The 17,310-nt window shown below is 45.4% G+C and overlaps 1 protein-coding gene across 2 annotated transcripts; it reads left to right on the top strand.

Annotated features, from left to right (window-relative positions):
• The first annotated feature begins 171 nt into the window (after positions 1 to 171).
• On the top strand, positions 172 to 17,310 carry usp11 (ubiquitin specific peptidase 11). 2 transcript variants are annotated; one of them, XM_059017496.1, is made up of 21 exons: positions 172 to 405; positions 1,922 to 2,031; positions 2,902 to 3,032; positions 3,129 to 3,246; positions 3,972 to 4,117; positions 4,575 to 4,636; positions 5,039 to 5,138; positions 7,053 to 7,226; positions 7,405 to 7,563; positions 8,351 to 8,575; positions 9,302 to 9,385; positions 10,472 to 10,566; positions 11,555 to 11,761; positions 12,547 to 12,653; positions 12,827 to 13,228; positions 13,441 to 13,511; positions 13,965 to 14,077; positions 14,702 to 14,851; positions 15,311 to 15,426; positions 16,350 to 16,438; positions 16,935 to 17,310. In XM_059017496.1, exons 1-21 carry the CDS (start codon positions 290 to 292, stop codon positions 17,106 to 17,108), a joined length of 2,949 nt encoding a protein of 982 aa, XP_058873479.1. In that variant the 5' UTR covers positions 172 to 289; the 3' UTR covers positions 17,109 to 17,310. The 2 variants fall into 2 exon arrangements, with proteins under 2 accessions (XP_058873479.1, XP_058873480.1); XM_059017497.1 differs by having other exon boundaries at positions 173 to 405; positions 5,042 to 5,138.

Below are 17,310 nucleotides of genomic sequence, written 5' to 3'. Positions count from 1 at the left end.
GTAATATATTTCTTCAAATGCTTCAACTTCCTCCAACGGCTGTCAAATTCAACCGAGTTTCCTGGCAGCACGAATAGCCAATGAGATAACACGCCTGTGGTGAGGAAGGTTTTTTTTTTTTACGAGAACAAACTCGTGTCCCACAATCTAACTTTAAACAGGACGCCACACTCAATATGTCCGCCGCTGTCTCCCACTCCTCCGCCATCGCCACACCCAACAGGAAGCAGTCACCGGCGACAGCTTCCTGCTCGCTCGCAGTTCCGCAGTTCAGTGCTTTCCAGCGATAATGGCGGAGGCGGCGGCTCCTGAAAGTACAGCGACCGAAGTACCGGGGCTTGAGACCCAGCGACGGGAGATCGAAGGGCTTGTGCGGGATCAGGAGCTCCGAGCCGGGCACAGCTGGTAAGACAGACCCCATCCACTTCTGTGACTCCAGATTTTGGGGTCCCCGGATAGATTATCCTGTGTTTCCCGGGATGACCGGACTGTAAATAAATACACATCCAGAGCCGTTGTTTGTATCCCCACGGAGCACTGTTTTTGTGTGTTGAAAGGAATTAAAAAATAAAATAAAACGCTTTACAAACCAACGACAGGTGTGATTCACAATATTTCAGCGTCAGGTGTAGCTCGCTGTCTCTCTCACATCGAGTTTGGCGTCTCCCCGTTTCAAAAACATGAAATCCCTTTTTTTTTTTTTTTTTTAAATCGCAGCATCAGTATTTACAAACCTATATTCCGCTGCTTTTATTTTAAATTTGAAGATATGATGGGGGGGGAAAAAAAAAATTCTGTTTTCATTTTCGACTTGTACCAACCCACAATCCACGAAGTCTTGTTACAACAAGGAAGTAAGCGACGTGAAACTGTTTAGTAATTCTGTGTAACTATTATTGGTCTTCTGTATAAGCAGTTTGTACGTCTCCCGGACCAGAATACGAGTTACTACGATTTAATCAAACCACAGCCAGTGGTGTGTCATTTTTTTTTTGAAAAAAAAGCGACAAAATGCTAGAAAATTAATTATAAAAACACAATTGTTTACGATTCTTCTTCTTCTTCTTCTTATTTATTTCTTAGCAGACGCCCTTATCCAGGGCGACTTACAATTGTTACAAGATATCACATTATTTTTATATACAATTACCCATTTATACAGTTGGGTTTTTACTGGAGCAATCTAGGTAAAGTACCTTGCTCAAGGGTACAACAGCAGTGTCCCCCACCTGGGATTGAACCCACAACCCTCCGGTCAAGAGTCCAGAGCTCTAACCATTACTCCTCTCTTGCTACGTCTGATTTAACGCACCAGGCCAATAACGATACCTTTTATTATGAAGGATTGCATTCCAGTATCTTAAGTTTCGGTTTTGATTCTTGTATATAGCAGGATTTTAAAGCGCAGCATTACCGAAAAGGGAGGGTGGAGTCAGTCAAAGCTGGATTTAATTACATCAACCACTTTTAGCGGTATTCTCAGGACCAGAAAACTGGTTGAAGCAACCGCAGGGATGTTTCAGCCTTTCCAGGTTTTACTAGGAGCTTGATTAGCTCCTGATGGCTTCTGATTCCTCTCTCTCTGTCTCTGTCTCTCTGTCTCTCTCTGTCTCTGTCTCTCTCTCTCTCTCTCCTCTCTGTCTCTCTCTCTCTCTGTCTCCTCTCTCTCCTCTCTGTCTATCTGTCTCTCTCTCTCTCCTCTCCTGTCTGTCTGTCTCTCTCCTCTCTGTCTCCTCTCTCTCCTCTCTGTGTCTCTCTCTCTCTCTCCTCTCTGTCTGTCTGTCTCTCTCTCCTCTGTCTGTCTGTCTGTCTGTCTGTCTCTCCTCTCTGTCTCTCTCTCTCTCTCTCTCTCTTCAGTTTCACTTTCCCCCTCCATCAGTATCACTTTCATTGACAGAGTCTCTGCTTTCCTCCCTCGCAGGTACCTCTTGGAGAAGCGCTGGTTCACACAATGGAAGGAATACGTGGCCGCTGGAGACCAGAATTCCTCCTCTTTCCCCGGGCAGATTGACAACACAGAACTTTTCCAGGGTGAGTAAACAGCGTCCTTCATACTGTGCGTTTCCACTAGAAGTCTTTCTCAGCGTCTTCAATAGAAACACTGAAAGAAACTTCATAAATTCAATGGCAAACGTTTCCACTAGAAGTCTTTCTCAGCGTCTTCAATAGAAACACTGAATGAAACTTCATAAATTCAACGGCAAACGTTTCCACTAGAAGTCTTTCTCAGCGTCTTCAATAGAAACACTGAAAGAAACTTCATAAATTCAACGACAAACGTTTCCACTAGAAGTCTTTCTCAGCATCTTCAATAGAAACACTGAAAGAAACTTCATAAATTCAACGGCAAACGTTTCCACTAGAAGTCTTTCTCAGCGTCTTCAATAGAAACACTGAAAGAAACTTCATAAATTCAACGACAAACGTTTCCACTAGAAGTCTTTCTCAGCATCTTCAATAGAAACACTGAAAGAAACTTCATAAATTCAACGGCAAACGTTTCCACTAGAAGTCTTTCTCAGCGTCTTCAATAGAAACACTGAAAGAAACTTCATAAATTCAATGGCAAGCGTTTCCACTAGAAGTCTTTCTCAGCGTCTTCAATAGAAACACTGAAAGAAACTTCATAAATTCAACGGCAAACGTTTCCACTAGAAGTCTTTCTCAGCGTCTTCAATAGAAACACTGAAAGAAACTTCTTAAATTCAACGGCAAACGTTTCCACTAGAAGTCTTTTTCTTTTAAAGACACTGAGAGAGACTCCCAGGTTGGCTGTATTAGTAATTAGTAATTCGCACCTGCCTGTGGTATTTTCTCTGGCGCGGACAAACTAGTTGACAAATAAATTCAAAACAGAAAAGCGATCTTGTCGTGCTGACCGTCCTGTGTCTGTCCCCTCAGATCTGGAGTCGCACCGGCTGAAGGACCAGCTGGTAGAAGACGAGGACTTTATCCTGGTGCCCGCGGAGGCCTGGCACAAACTACAGGCCTGGTACGGCACTGTGTCCGAACAGCCAGCCTTGGAGCGCAAGGTAAGACCCCCTCTCCCCTCCCCTCCCTCCTCCCTCCTCCCTCCTCTAACCGGACCAGCAGGTGCTGGATCTGAAACACTGGCTTTCTGTTTTCAGGTCGTTGAGTTGCCCAACACTCTGAAGGTTGAGATCTATCCTGTGGAGATTTTCCTGTGTTTGCACAGCAACATGGAGAACACAGTTACTGCCCAGATCAGCCGCGTCGACACTATAGGTAATAGAAGCACTGGTTTGAACCTGATGTCCTGACTGATGGTTAAATTTACCCTCCTTGGGAATGCTTGTAAGCACTCAGAAAGGACATCGCGAGGTCACTATTGTATAAATGACTGTATAACTGAATGTTAAATAGATCAGGCTATGTAAACACTTGCACTGTCAGCAATAAGCAGGGATGTGAATAAGACTCCCGTTGCATTGCAGTGCGATCCAGTCCGGGTTTTACTGTGAGTTTAATAAGACACACCTGAGCTTGTTCAAACTGCTATGCAATAGGAGTCTTTATTTCCATTCCTGGAACAATGTGGGGGCAAAAATACATGAGCAACAAACCAAAACAGAAGCAGTGGGGTGTTCTAATATTTTTTTTTTCCCTAACTACTGTATAAATAGAGCTTTGGTCAAAGGTTTTGCCTGGCCTACTACAAAAGTCTACCGGAAGCCATGGTAGTTGAATTTACTCTGTTTTGATCTCCTCTCTCTCTCTGTCTCACTCTCTCTCTCTCTGTCTCACTCTCTCTCTCTCTGTCTCACTCTCTCTCTCTCTGTCTCACTCTCTCTCTCTCTGTCTCACTCTCTCTCTCTCTGTCTCACTCTCTCTCTCTCTGTCTCACTCTCTCTCTCTCGCTCTCTGTCTCTGTCTCTGGCTCGCTCGCGCTCTCTCTCTGTCTCGCTCTCTCTCTGTCTCGCTCGCTCTCTCTCTCTCCTCTTCCTGTTCAGATGCGATTCAGAAGGAGATGAGACGTCTCTTCGAGGTCCCCCCCAGCGCAGAGACGCGTCTGTGGATGAAGAGCTCGGATACGAGCTGCGAGAGGCTGAGGAACACCCACCTGAGCGCCCTGGAGGCCTGCCTGGGACCAGGCATGGTGAGGCACGCAGACGCTGTGTGTGTGTGTGACATTAGTATGTTGTCACACCCCTGTTTGATAACAGGGCAGCAGTGTGGAGTAGTGGTTAGGGCTCTGGACTCTTGACCGGAGGGTCGTGGGTTCAATCCCAGGTGGGGGGGACACTGCTGCTGTACCCTTGAGCAAGGTACTTTACCGAGATTGCTCCAGTAAAAAACCCAACTGTATAAATGGGGAATTGTATGTAAAAATAATGTGATATCTTGTAACAATTGTAAGTCTCCCTGGATAAGGGCGTCTGCTAAGAAATAAATAATAACCAGTCTTTTAAAATCAATTTCCATGCCCCCTTTTTTTACTGTATATTATATGTGATATAAGTTTGCTGAAATATTTTATTGAAGTGGTTTTATGTTTCTTGTGGAATGTGCGTTGGGGGAGGTGTGTCTGACACGCCTGTTGTTTTTCCTCTCAGACGTTGATCATAGAAACCAGGAACACGGACGGCACGTGGCCGAGCTCCCGACCACAGATCACGTGAGTGCCCCCTCCTGCCAGCGGTCCCTAGTGCTGTACTAGTGACCAGCCTGGACTGCTGTAGGGATTGAAGCAAGACTCCCGTTGCAGAGCGGTCTGATCCATTCCTGATTTTAATCAGACGCACCAGAGATTGTTACCTAGACCCACTGTGGTTGATCAAGCTGGTTGTAAAACCTGGAATGGAATGGAAACTGCTGTGCAATAGGAGTCTGATTCCCATCCCCGCTGCTGTACCCAGTATGGTCCGGCCATTTTTTTTTTTCAGTTCAGTAAATAATGACGATTAAACAGATTATCAATCACGGCAAATTATTTATTGTTCCAATCCTACCAGCTCTCTCCCTGCTCCCCAGAGTCTGTCCTTGTTAAGTCTCGCCTTGTCGTTTGCTGTTGTGTCAGCAGGAACTCTCTGGATGAGCAGGACTTGTACCAAGGGCAGCCTGGGGTGTGTGGGCTCACCAACCTGGGAAACACCTGCTTTATGAACTCAGCACTGCAGGTAAACGCATCTGGGAAACTCCAAAGCGGTGTGTGATTCAATATGTTAACAAGGGAACATTATTCAGCAGCTTTCATTGGACTCTATGAAGCTGAGGGAGTTCATTCTATATAGAGGGTGTGTGATTCAATATGTTAACAAGGGAACATTATTCAGCAGCTTTCATTGGACTCTATGAAGCTGAGGGAGTTCATTCTATATAGATGGGGTGTGATTCAGTATGTTAACAAGGGAACATTATTCAGCAGCTTTCATTGGACTCTATGAAGCTGAGGGAGTTCATTCTATATAGAGGGGGTGTGATTCAATATGTTAACAAGGGAACATTATTCAGCAGCTTTCATTGGACTCTATGAAGCTGAGGGAGTTCATTCTATATAGAGGAGGTGGAATTCAATATGTTAATAAGGGAACATTATTCAGCAGCTTTCATTGGACTCTATGAAGCTGAGGGAGTTCATTCTATATAGAGGGTGTGTGATTCAATATGTTAACAAGGGAACATTATTCAGCAGCTTTCATTGGACTCTATGAAGCTGAGGGAGTTCATTCTATATAGAGGGTGTGGAATTCAATATGTTAACAAGGGAACATTATTCAGCAGCTTTCATTGGACTCTATGAAGCTGAGGGAGTTCATTCTATATAGAGGGGGTGTGATTCAATATGTTAACAAGGGAACATTATTCAACAGCTTTCATTGGACTCTATGAAGCTGAGGGAGTTCATTCTATATAGAGGGTGTGTGATTCAATATGTTAACAAGGGAACATTATTCAGCAGCTTTCATTGGACTCTATGAAGCTGAGGGAGTTCATTCTATATAGAGGGGGTGTGATTCAATATGTTAACAAGGGAACATTATTCAGCAGCTTTCATTGGACTCTATGAAGCTGAGGGAGTTCATTCTATATAGAGGGGGTGTGATTCAGTATGTTAACAAGGGAACATTATTCAGCAGCTTTCATTGGACTCTATGAAGCTGAGGGAGTTCATTCTATATAGAGGGGGTGTGATTCAATATGTTAACAAGGGAACATTATTCAGCAGCTTTCATTGGACTCTATGAAGCTGAGGGAGTTCATTCTATATAGAGGGGGTGTGATTCAATATGTTAACAAGGGAACATTATTCAGCAGCTTTCATTGGACTCTATGAAGCTGAAGGAGTTCATTCTATATAGAGGGGGTGGAATTCAATATGTTAACAAGGGAACATTATTCAGCAGCTTTCATTGGACTCTATGAAGCTGAGGGAGTTCATTCTATATAGAGGGTGTGGAATTCAATATGTTAACAAGGGAACATTATTCAGCAGCTTTCATTGGACTCTATGAAGCTGAGGGAGTTCATTCTATATAGAGGGTGTGTGATTCAATATGTTAACAAGGGAACATTATTCAGCAGCTTTCATTGGACTCTATGAAGCTGAGGGAGTTCATTCTATATAGAGGGGGTGTGATTCAATATGTTAACAAGGGGACATTATTCAGCAGCTTTTACTGGACTCTATGAAGCACGATGAGTTTGTTCTATAGGCTGATGCAAAATATCATTGTAATTGTAATCATTATTAATTAGTAATTTAGCAGACTTTATATGCAAAGCGACTTACACAGACTAGGGGGGTGAACTCTGCATCATCAACAACTGCTGCTGCAGAGTCACTTCCAATAGGAGCTCGTTTGTTTTACGTCTTATGCGAAGGACGGAGCACAAGGAGGTGAAGTGACTCGCTCAGGGTCACACACAGTGGCTGGGATTGAACTGGGAAGCTCCTGGTAACAAGCCAGCGGACCACCAAGCCTCCTGATCATAACTGACCCCAGAACACAGCCTTGGTAGCATCATTTGACCCCAGTGCTGCTCTGTCTGTCTCTGTCTGTCAGTCGCTAACGCTCGTTTGTCTCGCGCAGTGTCTCAGTAACACGCCCCCCCTGACGGAGTACTTCCTGTGCAGCTTGTACCTGGAGGAGCTGAACTTCACAAACCCGCTGGGAATGAAGGGAGAGATCGCCGAGGCGTACGCTGACCTCATCAAGCAGATGTGGTCTGGGAGGCACTGCTCTGTGGCTCCCCGCATCTTCAAGGTACAGCCGGGGGGGGGGGCCCTGTTAGAAATCCCTTTTAATACTCGCTTAGGAGTAAAACTAAACTGTATGTTTAAAACGCTTCGCACCAGGAGTAATGTCACAGAGTGGTGGGTGTAGTAAATGCCTTTGTTCGTTTTAACCCGTTTCTGTGTCTCGCTTCTCCTCTCCTCTCCAGACGAAGGTGGGTCACTTTGCCTCCCAGTTCCTGGGCTACCAGCAGCACGACTCCCAGGAGCTGCTGTCCTTCCTATTGGACGGGCTCCACGAGGACCTGAACCGGGTCAAAAACAAGGAATATATTGAACTGAGAGATGCAGAGGAGCGTCCTGACCAGGTACAGAACACGACCCCGCGACTCGAGCAGAATGGACAGTCGGGGATCATTTATCTGTAGGGCTGTGTTTGCCGTGGTGGTTAGCGCTGCTACCTCACAGCTCCAGGATCCTGGGTTCGATTCCAGGCCTGTGTGGCGGTTACAGATGATGGATGCATTTGTTTCATGGTTTCTGTGAAATGTAACTAGAGAATTATACAACCTCTAGCGCTGATATTTTTTACTGACATTACATTGGCTGTTCCATTAAGATTCATCCTGATCATTCGTCTGCCTGTCTGTCTGCTTGTCTGTCTGTGTGGATGCTGTCTGTCTGTCTGCGTGTCTGTCTGTGTGGATGCTGTCTGTCTGTCTGCGTGTCTGCGTGCCTGTCTGCGTGTCTGTCTGTGGATGCTGTCTGTCTGTCTGCCTGTCTGTCTGTCTGCCTGTCTGTCTGTCTGTCTGTCTGTCTGTGTGGATGCTGCCTGTCTGCGTGTCTGTCTGTGGATGCTGTCTGTCTGTCTGCCTGTCTGCGTGTCTGTCTGTGGATGCTGTCTGTCTGTCTGTCTGTCTGCGTGTCTGTCTGTGTGGATGCTGTCTGTCTGTCTGCGTGTCTGTCTGTGTGGATGCTGTCTGTCTGTCTGCGTGTCTGTCTGTGTGGATGCTGTCTGTCTGTCTGCGTGTCTGTCTGTGTGGATGCTGTCTGCGTGTCTGCGTGTCTGCCTGCCTGTCTGCGTGTCTGTCTGTGTGGATGCTGCCTGTCTGTCTGTCTGTCTGTCTGTCTGTCTGTCTGTCTGTCTGTCTGCAGGAAGTGGCGGAGGAGGCGTGGCGGAACCACCAGCGTCGAAACGACTCCGTCATCGTGGACACACTCCACGGCCTCTTCAAATCCACGCTGGTGTGTCCGCAGTGCGGCATGGTGTCCGTGACCTTCGACCCCTTCTGCTACCTGAGCGTGCCGCTGCCCGTCAGCAAGGAGCGGGTCATGGAGGTCTTCTTCGTGTCTCTCGATCCCGCGGCCAAACCGGTGCAGGTAGGAGATCTCAGTACTTACGTGGGTTCGAGGGGGAAGCTGGCAGAGGTGAAAGTTCACATTGTCAAATGATTTTAATGGAACGAAGAAAGCTGTTCAAGCCAAACATGGGTGAATTGCAATTTGTAATTATTTACAAGTAATTGTACGATTCCGAAAAAAAAAATACTACGTTTCTGTACCTGCGATTAGTATTTCTGGGTTATCTAGAATAAACAAATTAACCGTGTTAATGTGTCTAGTGGTTTACGTTGCTTTTTAGTGCAGCATAATTGCACCTGTAATTGTAAATGAACTCAAAATTGCATTGTAATTAACAGCAATTTTAATTGTAATTTATAATACTTTATTAGATTTAGAGAAAGTCTGCTTAATACTGCAGGAGCAACAGAGCCCAGAACCACTGCTTTGAAACATTAAACTGTAAAGCACAGCTCTCGACAAAAGTTTAGCATCCCCCTCTAGAATGAACTCATTTTGCTTCGTTAAGTCGAATGAAACCTGCTTATTATTATTATTATTATTATTATTATTATTATTATTATTATTATTAATATTACTATATTTTTTTAAACTGTCTCAGTCCTAAAATTCTAGGTGATGCAAAATTTTTGTAATAAATATATTAAAAGATATTAGGAGGAGAACCTAACACTAAATCCAGAGCAGTCTCATAAGCACAGTGTCTGGGATTGAGTCTCGGTGTGTTTGTCCTTCCTGTTTCAGCACAGACTGCTCGTCCCCAAGGCTGGCAAGGTGTCAGATCTCTGCACAGCTCTGTCTCGACAGACCAGCGTTCCTGCCAATCAGGTGAGATGAGGGGGCGGGACAAGCGTACCAATGTAAAAGCACAGCAAAGTGTAGTGAAGCCCAGTGAAAGCATTGTAAAGCACAGAGAGGTCTGGTAAAGCATAGGGAAGCATTGTAAAGCACAGAGAGGTCTGGTAAAGCATAGGGAAGCATTGTAAAGCACAGAGAGGTCTGGTAAAGCATAGGGAAGCATTGTAAAGCACAGAGAGGTGTGGTAAAGCATAGGGAAGCATTGTAAAGCACAGAGAGGTGTGGTAAAGCATAGGGAAGCATTGTAAAGCACAGAGAGGTCTGGTAAAGCATAGGGAAGCATTGTAAAGCACAGAGAGGTCTGGTAAAGCATAGGGAAGCATTGTAAAGCACAGAGAGGTTTGGTAAAGCATAGGGAAGCATTGAAGCACAGAGAGGTCTGGTAAAGCATAGGGAAGCATTGTAAAGCACAGAGAGGTCTGGTAAAGCATAGGGAAGCATTGTAAAGCACAGAGAGGTCTGGTAAAGCATAGGGAAGCATTGTAAAGCACAGAGAGGTCTGGTAAAGCATAGGGAAGCATTGTAAAGCACAGAGAGGTCTGGTAAAGCATATTAAAATACAAACTAACCCTTATAAAAGCCATCAAAGCAGCACAGCAAAGAGTAATAATGCACAGTGAAAGCGTGTTTTTTAAAAAAAAAAAAACAGGGTAAACTATAGTAAATGCAAAATTGAACCATGAGGAAAACTACAGTACAAAAATACAGTGGTAAACTTTTCTAATCTAATAGCCGTGCCTGTGGATTTGAAAATAGTTTTATTATTTATTATTATTATTTATTTCTTAGCAGACGCCCTTATCCAGGGCGACTTACAATTGTTACAAGATATCACATTATTTTTACATACAATTACCCATTTATACAGTTGGGTTTTTACTGGAGCAATCTAGGTAAAGTACCTTGCTTAAGGGTACAGCAGCAGTGTCCCCCACCTGGGATTGAACCCATGACCCTCCGGTCAAGATTCCAGAGCCCTGACCACTACTCCACACTGTTTCCAGTCCTGTGCTTCTGCACGTATCTGTCTCACTCCTGTGTGTCTCTGTGTCTCAGATGGTGGTCGCCGATGTGTTCAATCACAGATTCTATAAGATCTACCAGAACGACGAGGCGCTCGTCTGTATTCTGGACCGGGACGATATTTTTGTGTAGGTTTCCTGTTTATTTATAATGTATACTGTGATCCAGCCCTCTGAAATGTCTTTATAATATACAGCACTAGACCCTGATATTGATGCGATCCAGTCCTCTGAAATGTCTTTATAATATACAGCACTAGACCCTGATATTGATGTGATCCAGCCCTCTGAAATGTCTTTATAATATACAGCACTAGACCCTGATATTGATGCGATCCAGCCCTCTGAAATGTCTTTATAATATACAGCACTAGACCCTGATATTGATGCGATCCAGCCCTCTGAAATGTCTTTATAATATATAGCACTAGACCCTGATATTGATGTGATCCAGCCCTCTGAAATGTCTTTATAATATACAGCACTAGACCCTGATATTGATGCGATCCAGCCGTCTGAAATGTCTTTATAATATACAGCGCTAGACCCTGATATTGATGCGATCCAGCCCTCTGAAATGTCTTTATAATATACAGCGCTAGACCCTGATATTGATGTGATCCAGCCCTCTGAAATGTCTTTATAATATACAGCACTAGACCCTGATATTGATGCAATCCAGCCCTCTGAAATGTCTTTATAATATATAGCACTAGACCCTGATATTGACACCATCCAGCCCTCTGAAATGTCTTTATAATATACAGCACTAGACCCTGATATTGATGCGATCCAGCCCTCTGAAATGTCTTTATAATATATAGCACTAGACCCTGATATTGATGTGATCCAGCCCTCTGAAATGTCTTTATAATATACAGCGCTAGACCCTGATATTGATGCGATCCAGCCCTCTGAAATGTCTTTATAATATACAGCACTAGACCCTGATATTGATGCGATCCAGCCCTCTGAATGTCGTATCAAACACAGTGTAGTTTGTGTTACTTGGAGCTGACATCGCGTCAAGCTTTTTAGCACTGTTTCAATTATTCTTACTAAAGAATGCATTAAGTCTTCTTCTCTACCCTTTTCCTCCCTCCCCGCTCCCCTGCAGGTATGAATTGAGCAGTGGTTCTCTGGATGAGGATGGGGAGGAGGTGGTGCTGGCTCTCTACCTGCGGGAGAGATCTCACTATCGCGATTACAGCACGGGCAGCGGCAGCTACAGCACCTCCCTGTTCGGTCACCCCCTCCTGATCTCCGTGGCGCGCGGGCAGTGCGGCAGAGAGCAGCTGTACCAGGCTTTCCTGCAGCGCCTAGCGTGAGTCTCGCCGCACACTCTCCTAACCAGAGATCACACGGTGTTTGCACAGCCAAAGAAACATATCTCTGACGAAACGCATTAAAATGTCGCTGAAACTCTGTCAGTCCTGCGGTCAGATCGAACTGCAATTACAGCAGCATTGTTTAATGATGTTACAATTATATTATGTTCAAGTACAGTTCAAGTGGTTCCAGTTATAGTTAGTTACACTGAACAGCTTTATTATTATTATTATTATTATTATTATTTATTTCTTAGCAGACCCCCTTATCCAGGGTGACTTACAATTGTTACAAGATATCACATTATTTTTTACATACAATTACCCATTTATACAGTTGGGTTTTTCACTGGAGCAATCTAGGTAAAGTACCTTGCTCAAGGGTACAGCAGCAGTGTCCCCCCACCTGGGATTGAACCCACGACCCTCCGGTCAAGAGTCCAGAGTCCTAACCACTACTCCACACTGCCTACATAAACAGCTACACGCATTTAACTGTTTCTTCTAAACAAATGGGGCCACAGTGTGTACAGGTAACAAGCTCAGGCCTGTCTGATTAAACTCCTAGTGAAACCAGGAATGGATCAAACTGCTGTGCAATGGGATTCCCCTGATTCAGACATCACTGGACTGACAAACTGCAGCACTAAGTGTGTACATGTCTCCAGCATTTGTGCGCTCGGAAAAGCCTTAAAATCTGCATGGAAGGATGCTGTTTGTTATTTTTCCCCAGCTGTAAGATCACTGTGCTTGAAATTTAAAATCTGAATTCTCGTTTCAGCCGCTACGTCCGACCCCCTGACCCGTCTGAGGAAGAGGAGGAGGTGGACGAGGAGGACAGGCAGGAGGAAGATCTGTACAATATGCAAACCAATGGCTTCAGCGAAGGTACGGCACAGTATAGCCCAACACGATCTGTACAGCACAACAGCTTCAGCATCTACAAACGGACCAGCCCACCTTAATATGGGGGGAGAGAACACTTTTTTATATTACCAAGAAAAAAAACCAGTTCATCTAACTTCATGCTACTGTAAATGCCTTTTTTTTCCTCCAATCAGACGATGAGGAAACGGAGGAGGCGGAGCAACCCGGCCCCTCCAATCGCGAGCGAGGGGAGGGCTCGGAGTCGGAGGAGAACCAATCGGATAAACCAGCCGAACCGGGGGACCCGGAGCTGCAGTCGGCGCCGTCCAATAGCGAGGCAGAGCAGGGGAGCAGCGGCGAGGAGAGCCCGTCCCAGGGGGCTGGCGGGGACGCAGACAGCCAGCAGCCAATGAAGAGCCCCCGTTCGGAAGAGGATGGCCCGCCCACCGACGGCACCCCTCCAATCGAGAGCCAGGCCAAGAGGAAGCGGCGACCCAGGAAGAGGAAGAAGCCGTTGTTCACGATCCAGGCCGTCAACGCCAACGCGACCACGGAGAGGGGGCTGGGGGAGGAAGGGAGCGGCTTTTCCTTCAACTGTGAGCATTGCATTCCGTCATTTTTATTTAAGTCAAGCAGACCAGCGCGTTTTTCCCCTCCCCTCCCCTTCCCCTTCCCCTCTCCCCTGTGTTGGAGATTTACTTTGCAATGTCCCACCAGGTTTTAGGATGTCAAGTTTGAGACACTCCAGGATAGAGAGAAGGATGCCTCGCCCTCCTCCCATGTGACCTATGCTGTGTTCTCTCCTCAGCTCAACCTTACGTTGCTATTGACTGGGATCCAGAGATGAAGAAGAAATACTACAACGAGGCTGAAGCAGAGGTAGGTTCAGAAACCTCGAAGGAAACGGATACAGTGTCTGTGAAGGCGTGTACGCGGCGATCTGATTCAAACATTCAAAAACGGTGTAGACAATGTCGACCCAGGGGACTTTTTTGACCTGAAAAAAGAAACAAGGACCAGGGGTCACAAATGGAGATTAGATAAAGGGGCATTCAGAACAGAAAATAGGAGGCACTTTTTTACACAGAGAATGTGAGGGGCTAGAACCAACTCCCCAGTAATGTTGTTGAAGCTGACACCCTGGGATCCTTCAAGAAGCTGCTTGATGAGATTCTGGGATCAATAAGCTACTAACAACCAAACAAGCAAGATGGGCTGAATGGCCTCCTCTCGTTTGTAAACTTTCTTATGTATCAAGCCCTTTTCTAAATAATAATAATGATAGATAGATAGATAGAGCTGCGGGTGCTGACTCTGTGTTTTTTTTTGCAGAAGTTCATCAAGCACAAGAGCATGGAGTTTGCTCTGAAGCAGATGACGGTGAAGCTGCAGCAATGCATCGAGCTCTTCACCACCGTCGAGACACTGGAGGAGGAGAATCCCTGGTGAGAGCCGTGCCCCGACTGACACGGGGAAGCCAGCCTCGCAGCCTCAATGAAGTCTGTTATTAATACTGAAATGATCAGGGGCCAGGAGATTGAGCAGGGTTACAAACTCACACTAGCCCTGCTGCTGCTGCTGCTGCTGCACCCAGTCCTGGGGTTCAGAACTCCCCCTCAGTGAAGTCTAGTATTATTATTATTGAAATGATCAGGAGCCAGGAGTTTGAGCAGGGTTAGAAACTCACACTAGCCCTGCTGCTGCTGCTGCTGCTGCTGCTGCACCCAGTCCTGGGGTTCAGAACTCCCCTTAATGAAGTCTAGTATTATTATTATTATTATTAATATTGAAATGATCAGGGGCCAGGAGTTTGAGCAGGGTTACAAACTCACACTAGCCCTGCTGCTGCTGCTGCACCCAGTCCTGGGGTTCAGAGCTCCCCTCAATGAAGTCTAGTGTTATTATTATTAATATTGAAATGATCAGGAGCCAGGAGTTTGAGCAGGGTTACAAACTCACACTAGCCCTGCTGCTGCTGCTGCTGCACCCAGTCCTGGGGTTTGGAACTCGCTTGATCAGCACTGTTCAGTGTTGAATAGCTGTGGGATTTGACTGGTCTTTGTTTGCAGGTACTGCCCGACCTGTAAAAAACACCAGCTGGCCACGAAGAAGCTGGATCTGTGGTCTCTGCCAGAGGTGCTGATCATCCACTTGAAGAGATTCTCCTACACAAAGTACTCCCGCGAGAAACTGGATACCATCGTGGAGTTCCCCATCAGGTACGTGCAGGGATGGGAATCAGACTCCTATTGCACAGCAGTGTCACCCATTCCAGGTTTTACTACCAGCTTGATCAGCCCCCAGTGTGTCTAGCTAACAAGCTTAGGTGTCTTATTGAACCAGGAATGAATCAAACTGATTCAGAGCCTAATCTAAGAAGATCTCTATTTGAAGCTGTTGTTCTAGAGTTAAACATTATTTTCCATGCTATGTAAACTCTCCACGCACGTTCTTGGAGTCGTGTCGCTCATGAGAACGGCTGTAAACGTCAACTTGACCCTTTTTGGGGGACTCAATAAACCAAAAATCATTGGCTTTTTCAAGTGCCTTCGTTTTCTGAAATCCAAATTTTGAATTGCTTTGTATTTATTTGGTTTCATTTTTATACAAAAAAAAATCTCTCCCATGTCAGTTTGGTTAATTGTAATAATAAATCTCTCCCCCACCACCACCCCCAGGGATCTGGACTTTTCGGGGTACCTCCTTCCGAAGAGGGGGAAGGAAGGGGAGCCCCCCAGCCGCTATGACCTCATCGCTGTGTCCAACCATTATGGGGGGCTTCGGGACGGACACTGTGAGTCGTGGACACTTATAATAACACTACTAGAATCCAATATGAACTAGGATGCTCTGTATAATAATAACACTACTAGAATCCAATATGAACTAGGATGCTCTGTATAATAATAACACTACTAGAATCCAATATGAACTAGGATGCTATGTATAATAATAACACTACTAGAATCCAATATGAACTAGGATGCTCTGTATAATAATAACACTACTAGAATCCAATATGAACTAGGATGCTGTGTATAATAATAACACTACTAGAATCCAATATGAACTAGGATGCTCTGTATAATAATAACACTACTAGAATCCAATATGAACTAGGATGCAGTGTATAATAATAACACTACTAGAATCCAATATGAACTAGGATGCTCTGTATAATAATAACACTACTAGAATCCAATATGAACTAGGATGCTCTGTATAATAATAACACTACTAGAATCCAATATGAACTAGGATGCAGTGTATAATAATAACACTACTAGAATCCAATATGAACTAGGATGCTCTGTATAATAATAACACTACTAGAATCCAATATGAACTAGGATGCTCTGTATAATAATAACACTACTAGAATCCAATATGAACTAGGATGCTGTGTATAATAATAACACTACTAGAATCCAATATGAACTAGGATGCTGTGTATAATAATAACACTACTAGAATCCAATATGAGCGCATCAGCTAAGGATCCAGTAACGTGGTGCTGAGCTCAGGGGAGTCCAGAGCAGAGCAGGAAGGGGCGGAGCGAGAGATCTACAAGCGCGGTGTAGACAGGGGGGGGGTCTTGAGGAGCGTCATTGCTTACCCGAAAATGCAGTTTAGATTGGGACCATTTCAACTCTAGCGTTGCCAGTAACTTCTCCCTAGACGGGTCTGAGATGCTAATGAAATGTTGATGTTCGGCAGATACCAGTTTTGCCAGGAACAAGGACAACGGTCAATGGTATTACTTCGATGACAGCAAGGTCAGCTATGCAACTGAGGATCAGATCATGGTGAGTGTGCCTGGGGGGTGAGTGGGGGGGGGTGACCGTTTTTCTTTTTACTAGAAGTCAGATGCTGTCATTTAACGTGGTATATCGTAATAGAGGTCTGTGTCTTTCGTGTTACGAAACAAGACCAAAAGCACGGTGTAGTTCATCATGTGGTTCTTGAATGAAGAATAAATATGTTTTTAACCAACTAGTCCATCGTTTTAAATAATTTCTCATGGGACCATCGCATGTATCACAGTGCGTCTCGCACGTTGACGCTGCTGTTGGGAGCTCTGATTTTCAAAGCCTGACGAAGCCGCTATGGTTACGTCTCGCTGTGTGCTCCAAATATTTGTCTAACCCTTCGTTATCCTTATAGTCCCGCCATTTGATGCTAATGAGGAATTAGCATGACTTAGAGAATTCCAAGCTCGGGGAAGCTGGGTGCAGGACTAGCTGTTATCTCCAGCCCTGATTTTATAACTCTTCCCCCCCCCCTCACTGTCTCTGTCTCCAGACCAGCGCTGCCTATGTTCTGTTCTACCAGCGCCAGGACAAAATTCGCCAGCCCGCCCTCCCCAAACCCCCCACCAGCGCCGCGAACCCTGGAGAACCTGCCGACGAGGTCACTTCCTGTGCTAAGGAAGAGTCAGACAGGGGCGCTTCCAGTCCCAGCATGGAGACGGACTGACCTGCGGCTGACCCCAGGTCTCCTTCTCAGGACTTGAATCTACTACGGTCCTCTCCCCCCTTAAGGGGAAGAGGCTCATTCTCAGGATGGCGGCGAGCAGTGGTTTGGAGAGGAGAGAGACGGGTTGTGAAACGGGAGCCATCTTGGCTCTGAATCACGAGTTAAGTGTGGAGATGCTGGAGCCAAAATGGCTGGGGGGGGA

Source organism: Acipenser ruthenus, chromosome 56 (assembly GCF_902713425.1).
Source record: "Acipenser ruthenus chromosome 56, fAciRut3.2 maternal haplotype, whole genome shotgun sequence".
NCBI classification, from domain to species: Eukaryota; Metazoa; Chordata; class Actinopteri; order Acipenseriformes; family Acipenseridae; genus Acipenser; species Acipenser ruthenus.
Note: the sequence above shows the minus strand (reverse complement) of the source record. Positions and strands in the feature narration are given on the sequence as shown.

Excerpts from the sequence above, each read along its gene's own strand:
- usp11 (XM_059017496.1), top strand. The coding sequence starts at position 290 with ATGGCGGAGGCGGCGGCTCCTGAAAGTACAGCGACCGAAGTACCGGGG. Across the intron at positions 4,637-5,038 it reads AGCTCCCGACCACAGATCAC|CAGGAACTCTCTGGATGAGC; the intron begins GTGAGTGCCCCC and ends CTGTTGTGTCAG. Across the intron at positions 13,229-13,440 it reads GAGCGGCTTTTCCTTCAACT|CTCAACCTTACGTTGCTATT; the intron begins GTGAGCATTGCA and ends TTCTCTCCTCAG.